The sequence below is a fragment of the Podarcis cretensis genome (assembly GCF_951804945.1).
Source record: "Podarcis cretensis genome assembly, chromosome: 16".
Classification (NCBI taxonomy): domain Eukaryota; kingdom Metazoa; phylum Chordata; class Lepidosauria; order Squamata; family Lacertidae; genus Podarcis; species Podarcis cretensis.
This window is the reverse complement of record NC_137186.1, coordinates 29,927,179-29,950,098: the sequence shown is the minus strand read 5'-3', so window position 1 is coordinate 29,950,098 and position 22,920 is coordinate 29,927,179. Positions and strand designations below refer to the sequence as shown.

General features: G+C 46.4%; 1 protein-coding gene across 2 annotated transcripts in view; it reads right to left on the bottom strand.

The window, feature by feature from the left end:
• LOC307204656 (tRNA (32-2'-O)-methyltransferase regulator THADA-like) overlaps window positions 1-22,920 on the bottom strand; it is a 66,553-nt gene that overhangs the window by 1,926 nt on the left and 41,707 nt on the right. Inside the window, exons 19-29 of one of the 2 annotated variants that reach the window (XM_079956304.1) lie at window positions 21,959-22,096; window positions 20,624-20,728; window positions 18,916-19,116; window positions 17,457-17,607; window positions 14,215-14,464; window positions 11,288-11,527; window positions 10,096-10,321; window positions 7,458-7,664; window positions 5,686-5,927; window positions 3,759-3,935; window positions 2,997-3,275 (exon numbers count right to left, since the gene is read on the bottom strand). In XM_079956304.1, coding sequence (XP_079812430.1) covers window positions 2,997-3,275; window positions 3,759-3,935; window positions 5,686-5,927; window positions 7,458-7,664; window positions 10,096-10,321; window positions 11,288-11,527; window positions 14,215-14,464; window positions 17,457-17,607; window positions 18,916-19,116; window positions 20,624-20,728; window positions 21,959-22,096 — 2,216 coding nt within the window. Of the gene's footprint in view, window positions 1-2,996; window positions 3,276-3,758; window positions 3,936-5,685; window positions 5,928-7,457; window positions 7,665-10,095; window positions 10,322-11,287; window positions 11,528-14,214; window positions 14,465-17,456; window positions 17,608-18,915; window positions 19,117-20,623; window positions 20,729-21,958; window positions 22,097-22,920 lie in introns of those variants that run through there. The other variant, XM_079956305.1, reaches the window with a different exon arrangement.

The following is a 22,920-nucleotide window of genomic DNA, read 5'->3' as shown; positions in this document are numbered from 1 at the left end:
AGCTGAAAATTTGAAGAGCATCACTTTAACTTACTCAAGTTTTCATATTTAACTTTTACCTCTTTTTTAGCATATGAAGAAAAAGAAAAGGACCCCAAAAAAGAAGGTAGAGAGAAAAAGAAGAAGAAGATTTAAAGAAAAATTAAAAGACTTTGTGGATATTTCAGTTATAATTAGAAAAATCTTAATAATTATTCATAAAGGACACAGTTTATAAGAAGTAAATAAGTAGGCCAAATACACGATAAAGGAAGTCTTTTATGTTGTTTGTACTGTTGTATGTTATGTTCACTATGTTATGTTCATGTTTAATGTGTATTGGGGGGTGGGGGGGGTTCTGTTATGTTATGTTGTAAATAAAATTCCAAGAAAAATTTAATAAATAAATAAATAAATAAATGGGGGGAAATACAGTGGTGCCCCGCAAGACGAACGCCTCGCAAGACGGAAAACCCGCTAGACGAAAGGGTTTTCCGTTTTGGAGGCGCTTCGCAAAACGAATTTCCCTATGGGCTTGCTTCGCAAGACGAAATGTCTTGCGAGTTTCTGCGGGTTTTTCCCCTTTTCCTAAGCCCCTAAGCCGCTTATCAGCTGATCCACTGATAAGCCGCTTATCAGCTGATCCACTAAAAGCCGCTAAACCGCTAATAGCGCTAATCCGCTAAGCTGTCAATGGGCTTGCTTCGCAAGACGAAAAAACCGCTATACGAAGAGCCTCACGGAACGGATTAATTTCATATTGCGAGGCACCACTGTAAACACATTTGACTTCCGATTAGACTCATTGTATTATTATTTCTATTATTTTTTCACACACAGTTCCAGATTACTGTATTTCTTTGTTTTCATCAGATACCAAAAATATTATATTTCTTATTTTACAAAAATCATTCTAGTTCTGCCAGGAGATGTTTATTATTACAATAGTTTTCCAGATATTCTTTAAAGATTTCCCATTCTTTCTGTACTTTCTGTTTTGGATAACCTCTGACTCCCCCTATCATCATGGCCAGCTGCAGATAGTCTATTATTTGGACCTACCACTCATTTACCATAGGTGTTTTATTTGCACTTTCTTGCCATTAAGATCCTGGCTGCTACTGTCGTGTACATAAAAAGGGGTCTAATTTCTTTTTTGATTTCTGGTGGCATTATACCTAGGAGGAAGGTTTCAGGTTTTTTTCTTAAATGAGAACTTAAATAAAGTTCTCATTTGAGGTCTTCTGCTCTTCCTACAGTGTCCGGGGAATTGAACCTGAAACCTTTGGCATGCAAAGTGGATTCTCTAAAGGTAAAGGGACCCCTGACCGTTAGGTCCAGTCGCGGACGACTCTGGGGTTGCAGCGCTCATCTTGCTTTACTGGCTGAGGGAGCCGGCGTACAGCTTCCAGGTCATGTGGCCAGCATGACTAAGCTGCTTCTGGCGAACCAGAGCAGCGCACAGAAACGCCATTTATCTTCCCACCAGAGTGGTACCTATTTATCTACTTGCACTGGCGTGCTTTCAAACTGCTAGGTTGGCAGGAGCATGGACCGAGCAATGGGAGCTCACCCTGTCGCGGGGATTCGAACCGCCAACCTTCTGATCGGCAAGTCCTAGGCTCTGTGGTTTAACCCACAGCGCCACCCTCTACAACTGAGCTATATGGCCTTCCTTAGCAAGTCCCTAGCAAGATAACAAAGAAATTCATTGGGTCAGACTCCACAGCAGCATTCCCTAACTCAGTGCCCTCCAGATGTCGTTGGACTCCAACTCCCATCAGTCTCAGCAGTACAGCCAATGATCGGGGTGATGAAAACTGTAGTCCAATAACATACAGAAGTCCTTGTGGTGGTGGTTAGATTATTAACTGCCCTTCACCAGAAGGGTTTTGGTGGTCCCAGCACTTGCCACAAACCCTGTAGAGCTGCTGCCCACCAGGGTAGACAAAATTGTGCTGAACGGACCAACTGGTCTAATTTAATATAAAGTAGGGTTACCAGATGTCCCCGTTTCCCGGGGACAGTCCCCGGATTTGCAAATCTGTCACCGGACAAATTCTGTCCCCAGATTTGCAAATTTGTCCCCGGGAAACGTGGCAGTGGCAGCCTCAGCAGCCCGGAGCCAGCCTGGTAGCGCAGTTGGCTCTGGCTGGCTTCAGGAGCTGCTCGCTGCCACTGCTGCTGCTGAAGGGGAACCAGGGATGTCTGGCGGTACAGATCTCCTTCCCCCTGCTCCCTTTGTTTTGACAGGTCGAGGGAGGCTTGGGAGTCACGAGCGGGCGTTGCCCAGGAGGGGTGCAAGACACATGGTTTCTCTGCCAGGCAATGTGGAAAGCCCTTCTTTTGCACCCTGTGAAACATAAATGCGCAGAGATTTTTAAAAACAACAACTGGGCAACAGCCGCCCGCCCACGACTCCCGATCCTGCCCCAATCAGTCAAAACAAAGGAGGAAGGGGGCAGGAGATTGAGGAAGGCTTGAGAGTCACGGGCGTGCAGCGTGCTGTTGCCCAGTTTTTAAAAAACTGTGCATTTATGTTTCACAGGGTGCGAAAGAAGGGCTTTGAGCCAGTGTGGTGTACTGGTTAAGAGCAGTGGACTTGTAATCTGGTGAACCGGGTTTGCGTCTCTGCTCCTCCACATGCAGCTGCTGGGTGACCTTGGGCTAGTCACACTTCTCTGAAGTCTCTCAGCCCCACTCACCTCACAGAGTGTTTGTTGTGGGGGAGGAAGGGAAAGGAGAATGTTAGCCGCTTTGAGACTCCTTCGGGTAGTGATAAAGCGGGATATCAAATCCAAACTCCTCTTCTTCTTCTTTATACAATATGCATGTGTGCTTGGGCCCAGGGTCTTTTGCCTAATCATCCCCACTACTGACTCCCTGTTGCTACTCAACATAAAAAAAAAGTGTCCCCGGATTCATTGAAAAAAATCTGGTAACCATAGTATAAAGCAGCTTCTTCCTTGTTTGCATCTATCCCCCCTTCCAGTTCCATGGCTCCTTCTGTTCCTCACCCTTTGGCTTCTAACTCTGCCAAGGCGTCTCCAAAGTCCACAGAAGGAAGGTGACACACCAGAGATGCAAAGGCTTCTGGGCAATCCCCAAACTTCTCCAGCAGGAACTGCAGTAGGAGAACCAGGCCCTTGTTGCTCTGAAGCAAGATGCAGCCGCTTTGAGGGGGAAGCCCCGAGGCTACCTGTTGTCGTTGCGCCACGAGGCTGGCAAAGATGGAGGCCTCGTGCCTCACTTCCTGGTCTTCGTCCTGAAGCAGGCAAACGGCCACACCAATCAGGCTGTGAAATCAGGCAGTGAAATTCAAATCAAAACAAAATCGATTTGGAGGGCGGCAGGAAGGCGAGGTCTCAAAAGATCTCAGCCCTGTGCAATGGACAGAAAGCTGACCTGATTTCCCACCGTGACACTGGGTCAGAGTTTTCATTGTGGGGGGAACTAAATGCGTAGGTAGAGCAAGCCCCAGGTGCTGCTTGGGGAATAAATGTGGGAGCTGGGAGAGGCAGGGTGGAGAGGTTGTCGGCTGCGCCCTGGCCATAGCTGTCAACCTTCCCTTTTTTTGCGGGAAATTCCCTTATTCCAGTGCCGTTTCCCGCTGCTATCCCGGATTGTTAGATATCCCGTAGACTGTCTCCAGGACAGGTGAGGCTGCTGATCCCTTATTTTTGAGGCTGCTGATCCCTTATTTTCAAATCTGAAAGTTGACAGCTATGGCCCTGGTAGCTTGCCAAGGATGCTGGACCCCTGGCCCCATAGCTACGTACCGTAATGCCAGGGCACGCAGGGGCGAGCTGGAGGAATCTTGGGCTCTCCAGAGCACATCGGTTCCAGACATTCTCAGCGACTTTGCCACAGCCATTCTGAGCACCTCTGAAGACAGGGGGTTGCTGCACTGGTCGATGACTGCACACCACTGTTCCAGTAAAGGATAATCCTCAGTACTGCCCCAGGAGGAAAGAGTATTTGTAATAAGTGAGAGCGAAGGCCAACACTAATTAACTTCCAAGTGTCTGTCTCTAGCACGTGGCCCTTCCAATGCCAGGAGGTCCTTTTTCCAGTACAGTCATACCTTGGATCTCAAATGCCTTGGCCTCGAACAAATCGGCTCCCGAACGGTTGAAACCTGGAAGTGAGTGTTTCGGTTTGCGAACTGTTTTTGAAAGCTGAACGTCTGATGGGGCTTCCACGGCTTCCGTTTGGCTGCAGGAGCTTCCTGCAGCCAATCGGAAGGCGCACTTTGGTTTCTGAACATTTTGGAAGTTGGACGGATTCGTTCGACTTCCAAGGTACGACTGCGTGTTATTTTCGGAAAACTGAAAGCAAACCATCCCTCAAGGTCGTTCCATGCCACCCTTGCCTTTAAGCACTTTTGTGCTGGGAACAGGGAGAACCTGTATATTTTTGTGCTGAGAAACCGTGACACTCCAGGCATTGCTGGACTCAATCTCACATCAGCCCCAGTCAGAATGACAGATGGCTAGGGATGATGAAAGCTGTAGTGTAGCGACATCTTAAAAAAATAAAATATAAAGAATGGAATAAATTTAAAGATTATTTGGTTAAATTTGTTAAGATAATTTAAATAGAATTACTTGCGAGTATCAGATTGGCCTAGGATCTAAATATGTGATGTTGTAGGATATTATGGACAAAAGTCAAAATGAAAAGAAAGAAAGATGTTAATGGACCAAGTAAAATAGTTTTGGCAAACTGATACAATGATTTATATGGAAACTCAGCCAGGGGGATTCGAGGAAGTCACCCAACAATGATAACAAAAGTGGAATTATTACAGTTAGGATAAATGTTTGTTTGTTTTCTGATGTTTTCTTTTTATGTTTGTGGATATGTTTGTTACAAATTTGGAAAACTAATAAAAAAAAATTTGAAAAAAAAAATCTTTTCTTTTTAAAAAAACTTTTATGGTCACCAAAACACATATCATACATTTAATATTGACTTCCCTTCCACCCCTTCCATGGTTTGTTTTGGTCACCCTTTTTTTGCAGCACATTCTAATCAATCTCTGTGTTTTTCTTTTTCAATCTTATCTCAGTTAACTACCGTATATACTGCTGAATTTCTTCTAAACCTGCCAACGTCTTTGTTTACAATAATTTTCCAGATATTCTACAAATATTCCTTAAATACACTTTCTTCCTGATTCTATCACTTAATTTAGCCATTTCTGCATTTTCCATCCATTTCACCTGCCATTCCTGCAGTGTAGCATCGTCTGGGAGGCCAAAGTTCCCCACCCCAGACACAAAAGATATTAAGAAGGGGCCTTGCTAGTTCAGGCCAATGGCCCATCTAGTCTAGCATCCTATTCTGACAGTGGCTGAACAGATGTTTGCAGAAAGCCTGTAAACTGGACATGAGCACAACAGCAGTCTGCCCACCTGCGATCTGCAGGTATTCAGAAGAAGAAGAGTTTGGATTTGATATCCCGCCTTTCACTCCCCTTCAGGAGTCTCAAAGCAGCTAACATTCTCCTTTCCCTTCCTCCCCCACAACAAACACTCTGTGAGGTGAGTGAGGCTGAGAGACTTCAGAGAAGTGTGACTGGCCCAAAGTCACCCAGCAGCTGCATGTGGAGGAGCGGGGATGCAAACCTGGTTCCCCAGATTACGAGTCTACCGCTCTTAACCACTACACCACACTAGCTCCTCTGGCAATTAATCTACTTACCTTGGAGTCAGGAGCAAAGGAGTAAGACACAGCGCATGTCCCAGAAGCTCTGGGCTGAGATCATCGTTCCCCACCATGGAGATCAGGTCTCTCTTGGTCTCTGTGAGCACAGCTCCCTGCAGCTCGTGAGAAGAAGCCGGGCTCCAAAAGCTCAGCTTGCTACAGAGATGCACACAAGCTTCTAGGTATAACTTCTGAAGCATGTTGTTGGCCCCTTCTTTCAGCATCTGACCTAGTTTCTCCTAATTCAACAGAAGGGAAACATATTTCACATTGGGAACGGGTGGCGCTGTGGTCTAAACCACTGAGCCTCTTGGGCTTGCCGATCGGAAGGTTGGCGGTTCAAATCCCTGTGATAGAGTGAGCTCCCGTTGCTTTGTCCTAGCTTCTGCCAAGCTAGCCGTTCGAAACCCGCCAGTGCAAATAGATAAATAGGTACCACTGTGGCGGGAAGGTAAACAGAGTTTCTGTGCGCTCTGGTTTCCATCACAGTGTTCCGTTGCACCAGAATTGGTTTAGTCATGCTGGCCATATGACCCAGAAAAGTTGACTGTGGACAAAGGCTAGCTCCCTTGGCCTGAAGCCAGATGAGCGCTGCAACCCCATAGTCACATTTCACTGGACTTAACTGTCCAGGGGTCCTTTACATTTACCTAATAAGGTTTATAACCTAGGACATGATGGGGAGAAACCTGTGCCCTTCCAGATGTTGCTGAACTACAACTCCCATCAGCCCCAATGGCCAGCATGGCCAACATTTGAGGCGATGGGAATTGTAGCATGGCAAACTCTGGAGGACCACAGGTTAGCCCCCCAATACAGAGAACCAACCTACATGCCTCTGCAGCCCAAAAATTAAGAAACAAATTTGTTCAACAACAGCTCAGTTGGTCGAGCATGAGAACTGTAAAAAAAAAAAAAAGTGATCTGTAAATTTAATAAAAAGTACTACTAATAATACCATTAAGCCTTTAACGGCTCAGGATCGCAATACCTAAAGGACCACCTCTCTCCATATAAACCATCCCAGACTCTGCTTCCATTACCTGAGTCCCTTCTTCGTGTACATCCTCTACATGAGGTCCGGAGGGTGGTAACACAAAAACAGGGCCTTTTCTGCAGTGGCTCCCAGTCTGTGGAATGCTCTCCCCAGGAAAGTCCGCCTGGCACCTTCACTATATATTTTTAAGCACCAGGCAAAAACTTCAACCACGCCTTTGGCTGATTAATATCCTACATCCATTAAATGTGTCTGTGGGAAGGGTGTGTGTGTTATTGTTTCGCTGTTTGGTTTTACTTATTTACTTGTTTTTATCCTGTATTTTAGGGACGCGGGTGGCGCTGTGGGTTAAACCACAGAGCCTAGGACTTGCCGATCAGAAGGTCGGTGGTTCGAATCCCTGCAACGGGGTGAGCTCCCGTTGCTCAGTCCCTGCTCCTGCCAACCTAGCAGTTCGAAAGCACGTCAAAGTGCAAGTAGATAAATGGGTACCGCTCCGGTGGGAAGGTAAACGGCGTTTCCATGTGCTGCTCTGGTTCGCCAGAAGCAGCTTAGTCATGCTGGCCACATGACCCGGTAGCTGTATGCCGGCTCCCTCGGCCAATAAAGCAAGATGAGTGCTGCAACCCCAGAGTTGGTCACGACTGGACCTAATGGTCAGGGGTCCCTTTACCTTTATCCTGTATTTTATTCGGTGAACCGCCCTGAGATCTTGTGATGAAGGGCAGTATATACCGTAAAGCCAATAAATAAAAAATAAGCCAAGGCTTACCAGTAACACTATTTGCAACTCCTTGCTAGAATTCAGACAGTTTTCCTCCTCCTTTTCAGTCACCCAGGTCAGAATGGCTACTTGCACATCGACATTCCCCCTTTGCAGGAGCAAGCAAACTTCGCCAATTCTCTCAGGAGCTCCTGATCTCACGGCCTCATGACAAAGGAAGCAGGCCGCATGCTGGCAGAATGTGGCAGAACCGATCTGGGAGAGAACCAAGAACAGCAGGGTTTGGGTGTATTCAGACAGCCCTGTTTGGTGTAGCAGTTAGGGTGTTGGACTAGGATTGCAGGGATCCAGGTTCAAATCTCCACTCAGACACAAAGCTCCCTGCACCGGCCCTAGGTCTACCTCACAGGGATGTTGTGAAATTGAGGGTAAGAATGCCATGCACATTGCCCCAAAGCTCCTTGGAAGGACGGTGAAATTATGAAGAAATAATTCTGTAAAAAAATAACAGCAGGAGGCATGGATAGAGGATCAAAATTGTGTAGGCATCAGCATTCAAACAAATAGTACAGGAAACAACGGGGAAACCCTAAATTTCTTACGGATTGTTTTGGTCTTATTTGGCACCATCTGCTGCAATGAAGCATCTCAGCAGGGGCCTTCAAAATCAATTTCACCCTTATTCCTCCCATAGGGAATGCCAGTCCAACATCAATAAGCATGTCCCTGCAAAAGCATGCTTGCAAAAGATCCCATTACTGTATTTTTCGCTCTGTAAGACGCACTTTTCCCCTCCTAAAAAGTAAGGGGAAATGTGTGTGCCTCTGATGGAGCGAATGCAGGCGGGAGGCTCTGCTCAGCACTCCCTTTAAAGAGCCGTGTGAAGCGTGTGTGCGGCTCTTGGGGGCTTTTCCATGAGGAGGGAGAAGGGCTGCCCTCCTCGGGGAAAAGCCCCCAAGAGCCGCACACACACTCCACGTGCTCTTTAAAGGGAGCGCAGCTCTTGGGGGAGCCTTAGCCGCAGGCAGCCTCTCTTGGGAAAGGGGAGCCTTCAACCCACTGTCCAGGAGAGGCTGCACGCATCTATCCCATAATAGCTGCGCAGCGATCCCGCTTGCTGTCCTGGCTTATGGGATTCAGAAATTTTTTTTCTTGTTTTCCTCTTCCAAAAACTAGGTGCGCCTTATGGTCTGGTGTGTCTTATAGAGCGAAAAATACGGCAAATATCTCCCTCTAAAATCCACACAATGCACCATTATGCATCCTGGTCTCTTTTTCCTGCTCTTTTGGATGTGGTCGTGCAGTGGCGTAGCGTGGGGGGTGCAGGGGGGGCTGGCCGCACCGGGCGCAACATCTGGGGGTTAGGGTTAGGGGGCGCAAATCCACGGGTTAGGGGGCGCAAATTACTTGCCTTGCCCCGGGTGCTGACAACCCACGCTACGCCACTGGGTCGTGTGTTGTACCACACACCCCAGGGCAGCCATTTTATGTTAGGTCCCATGGCAGCCATTTTGTGACCGGCGCCCGCAGCCCATCCCCGCGCACCACCAGAGGAACAAAAAAAAACAAACCCCAAAATGTGCCCACAATGTCCCCCAAAAGTTGTCAACCACCATCTTATATCCTGCCAAATTTTATGGAGCATTTCCAGCTGGACTCCTGGCTTCTACCCGCTGCTATTTGTCAGTTCTGCCAGCCTTGGCAGATGTAAAATATACTTGCACCTAATAACAATTGCAGACAACTGCTGGAGATGTGGGAGTAAAAATGCGAACTTAGTACATATGATGTTTAACTGCCCGATGATAAGATCATTTTGGTGCAAGGTGAAGATATATATAAGGAAGAATAATAAAATTAAATTGTTATTTAGGGGATTTGAATTGAATTCTAAATTATACACCGGAAACGTGGGAGATTACAAGGGGTAAAAAAAAAAAATGGGTGTACCGTGCCATATTCGAAGCAAAGAAACTTGTTTTGATGAATTGGAAGAGCCGCAAAAAGATTCCATTGAGCACATGGATTGATAATATGGACAGGCTAGCTACATACAAACGAATTGCATGTCAACGCAAATTAAAAGGTAAAGGTAAAGGTACCCCTGCCCGTACGGGCCAGTCTTGACAGACTCTGGGGTTGTGCGCCCATCTCACTTAAGAGGCCAGGGGCCAGCGCTGTCCTGAGACACTTCCGGGTCACGTGGCCAGCGTGACATCGCTGCTCTGGCCAGAGCCAGAGCCGCACACGGAAACGCCGTTTACCTTCCCGCTGGTAAGCGGTCCCTATTTATCTACTTGCACCCGGAGGTGCTTTCGAACTGCTAGGTTGGCAGGCGCTGGGACCGAGCAGCGGGAGCGCACCCCGCCGCAGGGATTCGAACCGCCGACCTTTCGATCGGCAAGCCCTAGGCGCTGAGGCTTTAACCCACAGCGCCACCTGCGTCCCACCAACGCAAATTAAGAATGGATAAATATGAAGAAATCTGGAAGGAATATTTAAGCGATAAGGCGGATAGTGGTGGGAAGTAGGGGGAGGAGAGGTGGGGAAATATTGTTAAAAAGGTGTAGTCATAGATATATCAGTACTCAAATCTGAATTTTTAAATTGTGTTATTAGTGCTATTGTGGTTTTTGTTGTTTGTATTGAAAAAATGATTAAATATTTTTTAAAAATATATATATACCTGAACCTGAGATGCACCAGGCTTCACTAAGGGCTCAGAGTTGGCCAGTTCGCTGCTCACCACCTCTCGAACTCGCTGCTCAAAATCTCGAAAACAGCTTCCAATCAGGAGGGAAACAGCTTGGAGGTAGGCCGTACGAATGAGGGGACATGGCTGTGTGGGGGTGAGCAACCAGAGACGGTCTTCCAACTGGCCAGCGATGGAGAACAGCACATCGGGGGGAAGACTGAAAGGAGGTTAAGGCCACCATATTAGTGTTAAGTGCAGGCATTTAATTCACTGAAATTGTAAATGCTTGCATGCGTTGTGATGTGTTTAGGTTGGACTGGCTGGTTACAGAAATCTCAGAGTTCCCTAGTAGTTCTCGCGTGACTGGCTAACGTTGATCACAGGGGAGGTATCTAGCGAAGGAGACTTCATTATTTATCTATTTTACTTTGGCGAAGTAATAATCATAAATAAACAAGAATGAAAATGTGCACCCCACCACTGAGACCATTCCATTCTAACTATCCAACCTCCCAGAATTTAAACCCAGCTACAGACAGAAGGCGTTCGAATGAAACAAAAATGCACGTATACACCATACATTTAAAGCACATGACTACCACCCACCCAAATAATCCTGGGAACTGTAGTTTGTTAAGGGTGCCAGGAACTGTAGCTCTGCGAGCAGTAAACCACACTTCCCATGATTCCTTGGGGCAAGCCCTGTCCTTCAAAAGGTCTGGTTATGTACGCAGAATTAGACTGCTATTCCATAGACGCTTACCCAGGAGGAAGCTTCCCTTGAACCCAGCGTGACTTACCTCTGAAAAGAGGTAAGTATTCGTTAAGTTAAATTAATTGGAAATAGCTTGCAAGTATTAGATTGGCTTAGGATTTTATATAAATTAAGTGATGAATTAATATGTTTAATTTTGAATTGGAAAGATATAATGATGTTAAGTGATTAAGTTAAGTGTACAAGAACTCTGAATTGGAAAACCGTTAAAAGGATATGCATTGAAATCCAACCAAGGGGAAGCGAGGAAGTCACTTAACAATGTTAATAAGTGTAATTTTAATAAGGTCATGATTTATGTTTGTTTGTTTGTTTGTCTGTTTATAATTTTGTGAAAATCAATAAAAAAAATTGAAAAAGAAAAGAAAAGAGGTATTAGGGGTGGCACTACCAGAGAGCCGCTCTTACCAGTTTGCATTCAGGGCCTGAGCCAGCACGGCTTGGATCTGCAGCAGTCTGCCATGCAGGGCGTTGTGGCAAAGCACATCCCCCGGCAGCGGCAAACCCGAGGCCAGTCGGAAGAGGACACCTCCATATTCCGTCACAGGAACTAACGGGACCAAGACCTTGGCTGCCATCACCCTCACGGCATGTATGGGGTTTCCGGAAAGCCGGAGGAGGGGCTCCAGGAAGCAGGCGTTGGTATCACTGCAGAACAAGGAACGGATGAAAGACAGTGTTTTCAGAATATGGTTCCCAGTGCCCTTAACAAATTAGTTCCCCGAATTCTTCAGGGCAAGTCATGTGCTTTAAATGCACAGGACCATACATTTAAAGCACAACATTTCTTATTACCTCCAACACAAAAGAATATTGGGAAGTATAGTTTGCCCCTCACAGAGGTGCAATTCTCAGCACCCTTAACAAACTACAGCTCCCAGGATTTTTGGGGAGGAAGTCACATGCTTTATACCTCTAATGTACAGGCCATAAATTGAAAGCACATTTCCTACCCCCAAAAAAAGAATTCTGGGAATTATAGTTTACCCCTCACAGAGCTACAATTCCCAGCACTGTTAACAAACTACAGGTCTCAGGCTTCTTGCCCCTGAAATGTATGTATCTAGCTTTCAGTGTGCGTGTTCTCCCAAGCCTTTCAGACCAAAATGCATCTATCACTCTCAGTATGGCCAAGTACTTTGCTGCAGCAAGCAAAACTCACCAGGTCTAGAGTTTGTGACGTGACCCTTACTTTTCAAGTGTTCATGCCAAACTTATTTCACTCTAGGCTACTTACACTTCTGGATAACGTATTATTTTGTTTCTTTAACACTGGTCACCAGTCATAACAATAAATATTTGATCTGATACCACAGAATTGAAGAGATGGAAGGGACCACGATGGTCATTGAATCCAAACCTCTGCAATGCAGGAATATTATTATTTTTTGCCTAACTTGGGGCTTGACCCACAGCCCTGAGCTGAGCTCCATCAATGTGCCTTGGGGTGCAAGCAGAAATACCTGCCCAAAACCCGACTGCGACTGTCCAATGACCTTTGGTCAGGGCTGGATTTAGGTTTGATGAGGCCCTAAACTACTGAAGGTAATGGGGCCCTTTATATGCCCAGCTGTCCTTTGTCATCAACAAATTATCGCTGTTTTTTGTGTGGAATATATGCTATATAGTAATTTATGGACCTAATCGGTATCTAAAGCCATTTGCACATGCAGAATGTAGGCACCCTATATATATAGGTAAAGGTAAAGGTACCCCTGCCCGTATGGGCCAGTCTTGACAGACTCTGGGGTTGTGCGCCCATCTCACTTAAGAGGCCAGGGGCCAGTGCTGTCCGGAGACACTTCCGGGTCACGTGGCCAGCGTGACATCGCTGCTCTGGCCAGAGCCAGAGCCGCACACGGAAACGCCGTTTACCTTCCCGCTGGTAAGCGGTCCCTATTTATCTACTTGCACCCGGAGGTGCTTTCGAACTGCTAGGTTGGCAGGCGCTGGGACCGAGCAGCGGGAGCGCACCCCGCCGCAGGGATTCGAACCGCCGACCTTTCGATCGGCAAGCCCTAGGCGCTGAGGCTTTAACCCACAGCGCCACCTGTGTCCCACCCTATATATAGAAATGAGCAAACCAGTGATATTTTGTGACCGGCGCCCGCAGCCCATCCCCGCGCCCCACCAGAGGAACAAAAAAAAAACCCCCAAAATGTGCCCACAATGTCCCCCAAAAGTTGTCAACCACCATCTTATATCCTGCCAAATTTTATGGAGCATTTCCAGCTGGACTCCTGGCTTGTACCCGCTGCTATTTGTCAGTTCTGCCAGCCTTGGCAGATGTAAAATATACTTGCACCTAATAACAATTGCAGACAACTGCTGGAGATGTGGGAGTAAAAATGCGAACTTAGTACATATGATGTTTAACTGCCCGATGATAAGATCATTTTGGTGCAAGGTGAAGATATATATAAGGAAGAATAATAAAATTAAATTGTTATTTAGGGGATTTGAATTGAATTCTAAATTATACACCGGAAACGTGGGAGATTACAAGGGGTAAAAAAAAAAAATGGGTGTACCGTGCCATATTCGAAGCAAAGAAACTTGTTTTGATGAATTGGAAGAGCCGCAAAAAGATTCCATTGAGCACATGGATTGATAATATGGACAGGCTAGCTACATACAAACGAATTGCATGTCAACGCAAATTAAAAGGTAAAGGTAAAGGTACCCCTGCCCGTACGGGCCAGTCTTGACAGACTCTGGGGTTGTGCGCCCATCTCACTTAAGAGGCCAGGGGCCAGCGCTGTCCTGAGACACTTCCGGGTCACGTGGCCAGCGTGACATCGCTGCTCTGGCCAGAGCCAGAGCCGCACACGGAAACGCCGTTTACCTTCCCGCTGGTAAGCGGTCCCTATTTATCTACTTGCACCCGGAGGTGCTTTCGAACTGCTAGGTTGGCAGGCGCTGGGACCGAGCAGCGGGAGCGCACCCCGCCGCAGGGATTCGAACCGCCGACCTTTCGATCGGCAAGCCCTAGGCGCTGAGGCTTTAACCCACAGCGCCACCTGTGTCCCACCCTATATATAGAAATGAGCAAACCAGTGATATTTTAGGGAGCAGGCTAGCAGGCAGGGCCCATTACTTACATCATAGGAGCCTACACAACACAAAACACTATTGCTGTACTGTATGTAGGTTTCGTTTTATTTTTTTCTTATATTTTGGTAATGTACAGCCAGGTTTTCCCCCCTTTACATTTTTTTTGGGCCCCCCAAGAGAGGGGGGCCTTAAGCTATAGCTTGTTTAGCTTATACATAAATCCAGCACTGCCTTTGGTGCCTCCCTCCCACCACGGGCGAGATTCTGCCTGAGTTGCCTACCTATTCCATGTATCTGCGCCACCAGGCTGGAGTTTTGCCAGAAAGGTGAGGATGGCGTAGAGGGACGGGCAGAGTCGAAACCTCCCTCTCTGGGGCCCTGTGGACTCCTCTGCAGCCACGGCTAACTCCTTGAGCAGAATGCTCCTCAGCTGAGGGTAGCGGGTGAAAAGGGCCTCAGGGCTCACCCCATCTTGATCGCAGGCATCGTCCCAACTCCGCGTCCGACCGAGCAGACGGACAGTCAGGGCACCTAGGGGGAAAATAACAGCAGGATGAAAAGAACACAGAGCCATTTTATATCCAGTGATGGCACCAGGAACCTGGTCTTTTATCTGTACCTAAATAGATATATGGGACGCGGGTGGCGCTGTGGGTTAAATCACAGAGCCTAGGACTTTCCAATCAGAAGGTCGGCGGTTAAAATCCCGGCAACGGGGTGAGCTCCTGTTGCTCGGTACCTGCTCCTGCCAACCTAGCAGTTTGAAAGCACATCAAAGTGCAAGTAGATAAATAGGTACCGCTCCAGTGGGAAGGTAAACGCCGTTTCCGTGCGCTGCTCTGGTTCGTCAGAAGCGGCTTAGTCATGCTGGCCACATGACCCAGAAGCTGTACGCTGGCTCCCTCGGCCAATAAATGGTATGAAAATGGTATAAAGATGGTATATTACACCAGTAAAACTTGCAAAAATGTACAAAACATGTAACAAGTGTTGGAAATGTAAAGAAAAAGAAGGGACATTTTACCATATGTGGTGAGAATGTAAAAAGGTGAAAAGCTTTTGGGAAATGATATATAATGAACTGAAAAAGATGTTGAAATATACATTTGTTAAGAAACCAGAGGCTTTTCTACTAGGAATAGTAGGAAATGAACTAAACAGAAAAGACTGTAAACTTTTCCAATACGCAGTGACAGCGGCGAGAATATTACTGGCCCAAAAATGGAAACAGGAAGATTTACCAACGGTCGAAGAATGGAGAATGAAACTGATGGATTTTTCAGAATTGGACAAATTAACAGGGAAGATTCGATATTTACGGGACCATAAGTTCACTGAAGACTGCGGGAAATTTGCAGGTTATCTGAAAAGCATATGTGATGAACAGACAACACTTGTGGGTTTTCAGGATGCTCTGTGAAAGTTTGAGGACTATTGTAAAAAAGGGAATAGAATTGGAAGGGGTATGTCAAAAGGCATAGGAAATGCGTAAATGTAAAAAATTAAAATGGAAGATTGGCAGAGAAACTGAGGGATGTTCAAAAGAAGAATGTGTGAAAATCTTGATGTGATTTTATAAATTTGTATTTGAAAATGAATAAAAATATTATTTAAAAAAAGGAAGTAAGAAGATAGGTGGGATTGGAAGAATCAGGACAGGTAACATGTAAAACGACTAAAAAAATATTGGATGCAAATACGTACATTGATACAGCAGATTTTAAAGGTTAATGTTCAGCTGAAGCCAGAACTCTTTTTTTTGGGGGGGGGGCAGACAACTGGAAAAGGATTGTGGAAGATTACTTCAATATATGATTACAGAGGCGAGATGCACAAAGATGGAAATACAGACCTGTACCCACTATAGAGGCTGATAAAACTATTGGGCTTGGCTGAGGTGGCAAAGTGAACATGTTTAATCAGAGGCAAATCATTATGGATTATTTGTTAAGGCTTGGAAAGTTCTTACCGACTTTTTGCGTGAAGAAGAAAACGAACTTGTAATATGCGGATTTGGAGATAGAAAACAATAATGGTTTATAGAAGATGGAATGGTTAGATCTTAAGGAATGAATATCATAGGACAGGGAGCTAGAAGTCCTTTTATTTTCTTCTCCTTTATCCTCCTTTAGTTTTCTTTCTTTTCCTTTTCTCTCACTTCCTTTAGATTTCTCCCCTCCTTGCCTTGTCTTCTGACTTTGTTCTCTTTTAGACTAGGTAGCTGTTTTATCTCAGTATATTATAAAAAAATAATAATTTCCAACGGGTATGTATTTTTGCATATTGTTGAATACAGTGGTGCCCCGCAAGACGGAAAACCCGCTAGACGAAAGGGTTTTCCGTTTTGGAGGCACTTCGCAAAACGAATTTCCCTATGGGCTTGCTTTGCAAGACGAAAATGTCTTGCGAGTTCCTGCGGGGTTTTTTCCCTTTCCCCCCCTTTTCCTAAGCCACTAAGCCGCTTATCAGCTGATCCGCTGATAAGCCGCTTAACAGCTGATCGCTAAAAGCCGCTAAACCACTAATAGCACTAATCCGCTAAGCTGTCAATGGGCTTGCTTCGCAAGACGAAAAAACCGCTATACGAAGAGCCTCACGGAACGGATTAATTTCGTCTTGCGAGGCACCACTGTAAGTACAATAATAATTTTTTTTTTTTTTTTTTTAAGGCAGGTCAGTGAGGCAGTGCCCCATTTGACCTGATGGAAAAGCCTGCAGCCTGTTTGCCTATCCTATCTTTGGCTATGAGTATGTGCAGAAGAAATGTGGTCCTGACGTATTTAATTCATTTTTAAAATGGCATTTACACTCCCTTTTTCCTTCAAGGAGCTTGAGGTGGTGTACGTGGTTCCCCACTCACCCCTCCGTATTTAATTCAAACAACAAACCTGCGAGGTAGAACAGGTTGGGAGGCAATGGGCTGGCCGAAGGTCATCACCCAGCGAGCTTCACAGCTGAATGGGGATGTGGGCCTTGGGAGGCTGACAGCGCAGCCACTAATGATGATGATGATGATGATAATAATAATAATAATAATAATAATAATAATAATAATAATATTTTTAAAATTTATATCCCACCCTCCCCAGCCGAAGCCGGGCTCAGGGCGGCTAACAACAATAAAATAGTACAACATTCTAAAATCATTTCATTATAAAATTAATTCAACTCAAATTGATCGCAACCATTAGGCTAAAGTTCTGTGAAGATTGCCAAAGGAGGGCTGCGCCCTGGCCAAAGGCCTGGTTGAACAGCTCTGTCTTGCAGGCCCTGCGGAAATATGTCAAGTCCCACAGGGCCCTGGTCTCTTGTGACAGAGCGTTGCACCAGATGGGAGCCACAGCCGAAAAAGCCCTGGCTCTAGTTGAAGCCAGCCTAACCTCTCTGTGGCCTGGGACCTTCAGGATGTTTTTGTTTGAAGACCGTAAGTTCCTCTGTGGGACATACCAGGAGAGGCGGTCCCGTAGGTACGAGGGTCCTACGGAGCTCTCACCCCTGGGGTAATGGGAAGGGAACTGCCTACCAAAGAGCTGGATGGCTGCGTTTCTCATGGCCCAGCTGGGGGAGCGGAGTGCCTCGAGAAATAACACCACCATGGGCGTAACGTACTGGTTCAGGGCTGTGCCAAGACCGGAGCCACGGACCAGGGTCTGCAGCACATGGAGAGCCGAAACCTATGCAGGAAAAAGGAAGAGAGATTGTTTTGCAGCTTAACATCCAGGGAAGCTGCAGTGGTGCCATGTTAGGAGTGCTTCTCTGTTCCACCACACCAGCAGCTAATAACACCCTTCCTAAGTGAATCGGGCCCAGGATCCCTTCTGGGGCTACAAAAGAAACACAACATTTTAAAAATTATTTTTCTGGGTGGGGGGCGTTCTGCTCCCTCACCTTAAAAACAAAACTGGCACGAGTTTTATTATGCGCTCAGCATCTATGCGTATAATCTCCTGCGCTTCATTTTGTTTTTTAATGTTCCAAGACCGAAAGCAATGTCAATTAGGGTATGAATATATATACAGACGGGACGCGGGTGGCGCTGTGGGTTAAACCACAGAGCCTAGGACTTGCCGATCATAAGGTTGGTGGTTCGAATCCCCGCGACGGGATGAGCTCCCGTTGCTCGGTCCCTGCTCCTGCCAACTTAGCAGTTCAAAAGCACGTCAAAGGGCAAGTAGATAAATAGGTCCAGCGGGAAGGTAAATGACATTTCCATGCGCTGCTCTGGTTCGCCAGAAGCGGCTTAGTCATGCTGGCCACATGACCCAGAAGCTGTACGCCGGCTCCCTCGGCCAATAAAGCGAGATGAGCGCCGCAACCCCAGAGTCGGTCACGACTGGACCTAATGGTCAGGGGTCCCTTTACCTTTTATATATACAGACACAAATTACTTTCCTCCCATCCGTGAACAGCACCTCAGGACTCAGGATTATTTAAAACACAATATACTTTACAAATCTTCTGTTCAACATAGTACACTGGTACCCCGGTTGTCAAATGCTTCAGAAGCCGAAAGTTTCAGTTTTCGAACGCCGGAAACCCGGAAGTGAATGCTTCTGTTTTCGAACACGCCTTGGAAGTTCAAGCGGCTTCCGAGGTGCGTTTCTCCATTTTCTCAATGGATTTTGCTGACTGCCCACTGTGCCTCAGTTGTCAAACGTTTCAGAAGTCGAACGATCTTCCGGAACAGATTACATTCGACAACCGAGGCACCACTGTTTTCAATCTACTAATTTTTCTTTTAGGGTGTTCTTTGCGACCTATAAATCAAAACAAATTACTCCACTACTGGGATCTGCATTTCAATTTTTCTTACTTCATCTAACCCCTCTTTGACTGATGCTGTAAAAAGGCCAAACCATTTTCTGTTTACTTGGAACTGACCCTTCCAGGTTCCTGGCTAGTGATGAAATCAATGATCAGATTCTGCCCTGCCAAAAACTTGCCCACCTTTCTTTGACCTTCCATTACTTGTTCTCTATTACCTGAGGCAAGTCCACCGTCTGGTCCCAATATTCGGGGAGAGGCTCGCCGGCTAAAGACAGCAGTCTCTGAACGCAGTTCGCCAGGAGAGGACGAGTCTTGGAGGGGTCTTCCCCGACCACAACGCACAGGAAGAGCATGGGGAAGCCGGCTGCCCTGCGGGTGATGGAGCAGTTCCTGGGGCTGCTTAACAAAGCCAAACCCTGGAAAGAAAAAGAAGCCCCCCAGCTCAGTTGACAAGTGGTTAAATGACCCAAAAAACGAGCCCAGATGCGCCTGACATTGTCAGGGAATCACAGGAGAGGACCTGAGCACCACAGCACCGTCCTCTCCTGTGATTCCCAGCAAACTGGTACTCAGCAGAACTGTTGCTTCTGAATGTGGAGGTAGTTCAGGGATAGAATCACAGAACTGAGGGACCCCAAAGGTCCTCTAGTCCAACCCCTAGCAATTTAGCTCATGTAAGGCTAAGCATCCATGACAGATGGTCATCCAACCTCTACTTAGAAGCCTCCAAGGAAGGAGAGACCACCACCTCCTGAGGGAGACCATTCCACTGTCGGAACTATTCTGATTGTAATTCTGTGTCCAGGGCAGCTGTTTATCAGCTCCATCTGGTATGCAGGCTGAGACCCTACCTGCCCACAGAATGTTTTGCCAGACTGCTGCATGCTCTAGTTATCTCCCACTAGGACTACTGCAATGCGCTCTACGTGAGGCTTGTCAGAAATTCAGCTCCACCGAGCTGATACGGCTCATCTTGGCTTGAGCCCAGCAGAGTATAACTCCAACGTCCACAACGAAAGGATGAGGCAGGTATGGCTACATTGCGAAAAGCTTTATTTCTAAGCTATGCAGAGAGCATACAACTATACATCTTGTCTCTGTGAGAAGCAGAGAGCAACTCCAACAAAGAACGACAGAACAAAAGAAACAGGAAACCAGTGAACGTCACATCCCGTCTCCCTTTCCCGTGGGAACCCAACAGTAACTGAACTGTGGAGTGAAAACATAGTCTTGTGACTTGCAGCTGCTGCTCAGTGAGGGAAACAGAAACCAACAGGGCTACCTTTGAAGGTGACTCGGAAACTGCAATTAATCCAGAATGCGGCAGCTAGACTGGTGACTGGGAGTGGCCGCCGAGATCATATAACCCCGGTCCTGAGAGATCTTCATTGGCTCCCAGTACGTTTCCGAGCACAATTCAAAGTGTTGGTGCTGACCTTTCAAGTCCTAAACGGCCTTGGTCCTGTATACCTGAAGGAGCGTCTCCACCCCATCATTCAGCCTGGACACTGAGGTCCAGCACCAAGGGCCTTCTGGCAGTTCTCTCACTGCGAGAAGTGAGGTTACAGGGAACCTGGCAGAGGGCCTTCTCGGTGGTGGCTCCCTCCCTGTGGTATGCCCTCCCGTCAGATGTCAAGGAAATAAACAACTGACTTTTAGAAGATATCTGAAGGCAGCCCTGTTTAGGGAAATTTTTAATGTTTGATGTTTTCTTGTGTTTTTAATATTCTGTTGGGAGCCACCCAGAGTGGCTGGGGAGGCCCGGCCAGATGGGTGGGGTATAAGTAATAAATTATTATTATTATTATTAAGCTACTGCCAGTCAGTGCATACAATACTGCACAAGACGGACCAGTGGTCTGACTCAGTATAAAGCAGCTTCCTATGTTTTAACCTAGATGGGATGTTTAACTGCTAAGGTACCTGCTTCAGCACTTTCCTTGGTATATCTTGGAGCTCTGGGTCTGGGTGGCTTAGCAAAGCGGCACAGAATTTCGTGAATCCCAGGCTGCAGCCTTCCACCGCTCCCTAGAGAGAATAAAACAAATGAGTCAGCTCCCTTACTGGTCAGTAGAAGGCTGCTAAAGGACATCCTTAAAAATCCAGGCAATACCAATAAAGAAACTTGAGACATGTGGAAAGCGAGAGGATAAAAAGATGGGAGGGAAAGGAGACAAAATAAGGCCACATCTACATCATATATTAAAGCAATATGATACCACTTTAAACAGTCACGGCTTCCTCTAAAAAATTCTGGGAGTTGTGGTTGTTAAGGGTGCTGAGAGTTGTTAAGACGCTCCTATTCAGAGGGATGCGGGTGGCTCTGTGGGTTAAACCACAGAGCCTAGAACTTGCCAATCAGAAGGTCGGCGGTTCGAATCCCCATGACGGGGTGAGCTCCCGTTGCTGGATCCCTGCTCCTGCCAACCTAGCAGTTCGAAAGCACGTCAAAGTGCAAGTAGATAAATAGGTACCGCTCCGGCAGGAAGGAAAACAGGGTTTCCGTGCACTGCTCTGGTTCGCCAGAAGCGGCTTAGTCATGCTGGACACATGATCCAGAAGCTGTACGTCGGCTCCCTCGGCCAGTAAAGCGAGATGAGCGCCACAACCCCAGAGAGCGCCACAACCCCAGTACCCAGGAACATCAGGGTGGTGTACAGCAATGACAACTGATTTATTATTTTTTGGTGCAAGGATCTAACAGGCCTCCTGAAATGCCAGCTGCCTCCAGCAGAAGCCAGAGCTGACATGAACAGCAGTTCTTAGCGACCACCATTTTGGTTTTCCCCCAATGCCCCAAACCAGCCTTGTTAATTAAGGGTCACAGTATACATCATACATTTAACGCAACTGTCTTCCTGCAAAGACTTGTGGGAAATGTGTCGCTCGCCCCTCGCAGAGCTACGGTCTCCCCCCCTCCCGAACCCTTAACAAAGTTCCAAGAATTCTTTGGGGGAAGCCATTTGTATTAATAAAGGATGTGACCAGGGAGGATATTGAGGGGCACAATGGCAGCCACCACAAAAAGCATGGAAGCCCCTATTCTTGGCAGTATCCACCTCTCCACACCCCCCCAAAAAAACCCAGAACACCGAATTGAGGCATTCTGAGGTGAAACAAAATGGCAGCTACCAGCAACTGGTGCTGTGTGCTCTGCTGCTGCTATAAGACACTTGTAAACGTACAAAACACGAATCTAAGCAAGGCTTTGAAGAGCCCGTTTTGACTTCAGCTGTACCAGCAGGAAGACAGCCTTACCCAATGGCGGCACGTCAACAAGATTTCCTGGAACACCTCGGCAGCCATCTTTACAACCCGGAGCGGCAGGAGACAGCCTCCTGGGGGTGCCAGGGGCAGAATCTTCTCTGCCAGGCCTCCCAAAAGCAGCCCGATTTCCTTGGTAGTTAAAAAGAATAGAATTTGTGAGATTGGGAGGGGAGAATAAGGTAGCCCTCTCTTCTCTTGTTTTGGGGATGCGTCCAATGCATCTAATTCCGCAGAGAGCGCCATGATACTTTCGCAATTTGGGAGGCGGTGTTAAGCTTTATTGTCCTATATGGTCCTTTTCAGCTGGTGCCCTGCTTTGTCCAACTTTTTCAGCCCCCTGATCAGCCTCCCTAATACTCCTCCTCCTCCTCATTTTTAATTTCTATACCATCTTTCTATCTTACAATTCTCAAGGCGGTTTATAAGCTGAAGAAACAAAAAATGTACATCTTATAACAATCTAATGCAATACCAAAATGTGATAATAAAACATAACTTTAAAATAGGTAACATATCAAAAAAGTAACATTCAACTATCATAAGAATAGTATTAAATAGTATTCTAGGCAAGAAGCCTAGAATAAAATTTAAATTGTTGACAGATGCGAAAGAAAGAGGAGGCTTCGTCCTGTCGGACTTGAAATTATATTACGAAGCCTCTTGCCTCTGTTGGTTAAAGGAGTGGGTGAAATTAGAAAATACGGAATTGTTGGACTTGGAAGGATTTGATAATAGATTTGGATAATAATAATAATAATAATAATAATAATAATAATAATAATAATAATAATAATAAATTATTATTTGTACCCCGCCCATCTGGCTGGGTTTCCCCAGCCACTCTGGGCGGCTTCCATAAAAACCAAAAATGGTGGTGGATGGCACGCTTATTTATGGTATGATAAGAAAAAAGTTCATAAAGGTTTTGCAAGCCACATATTTCGAAGATCTCT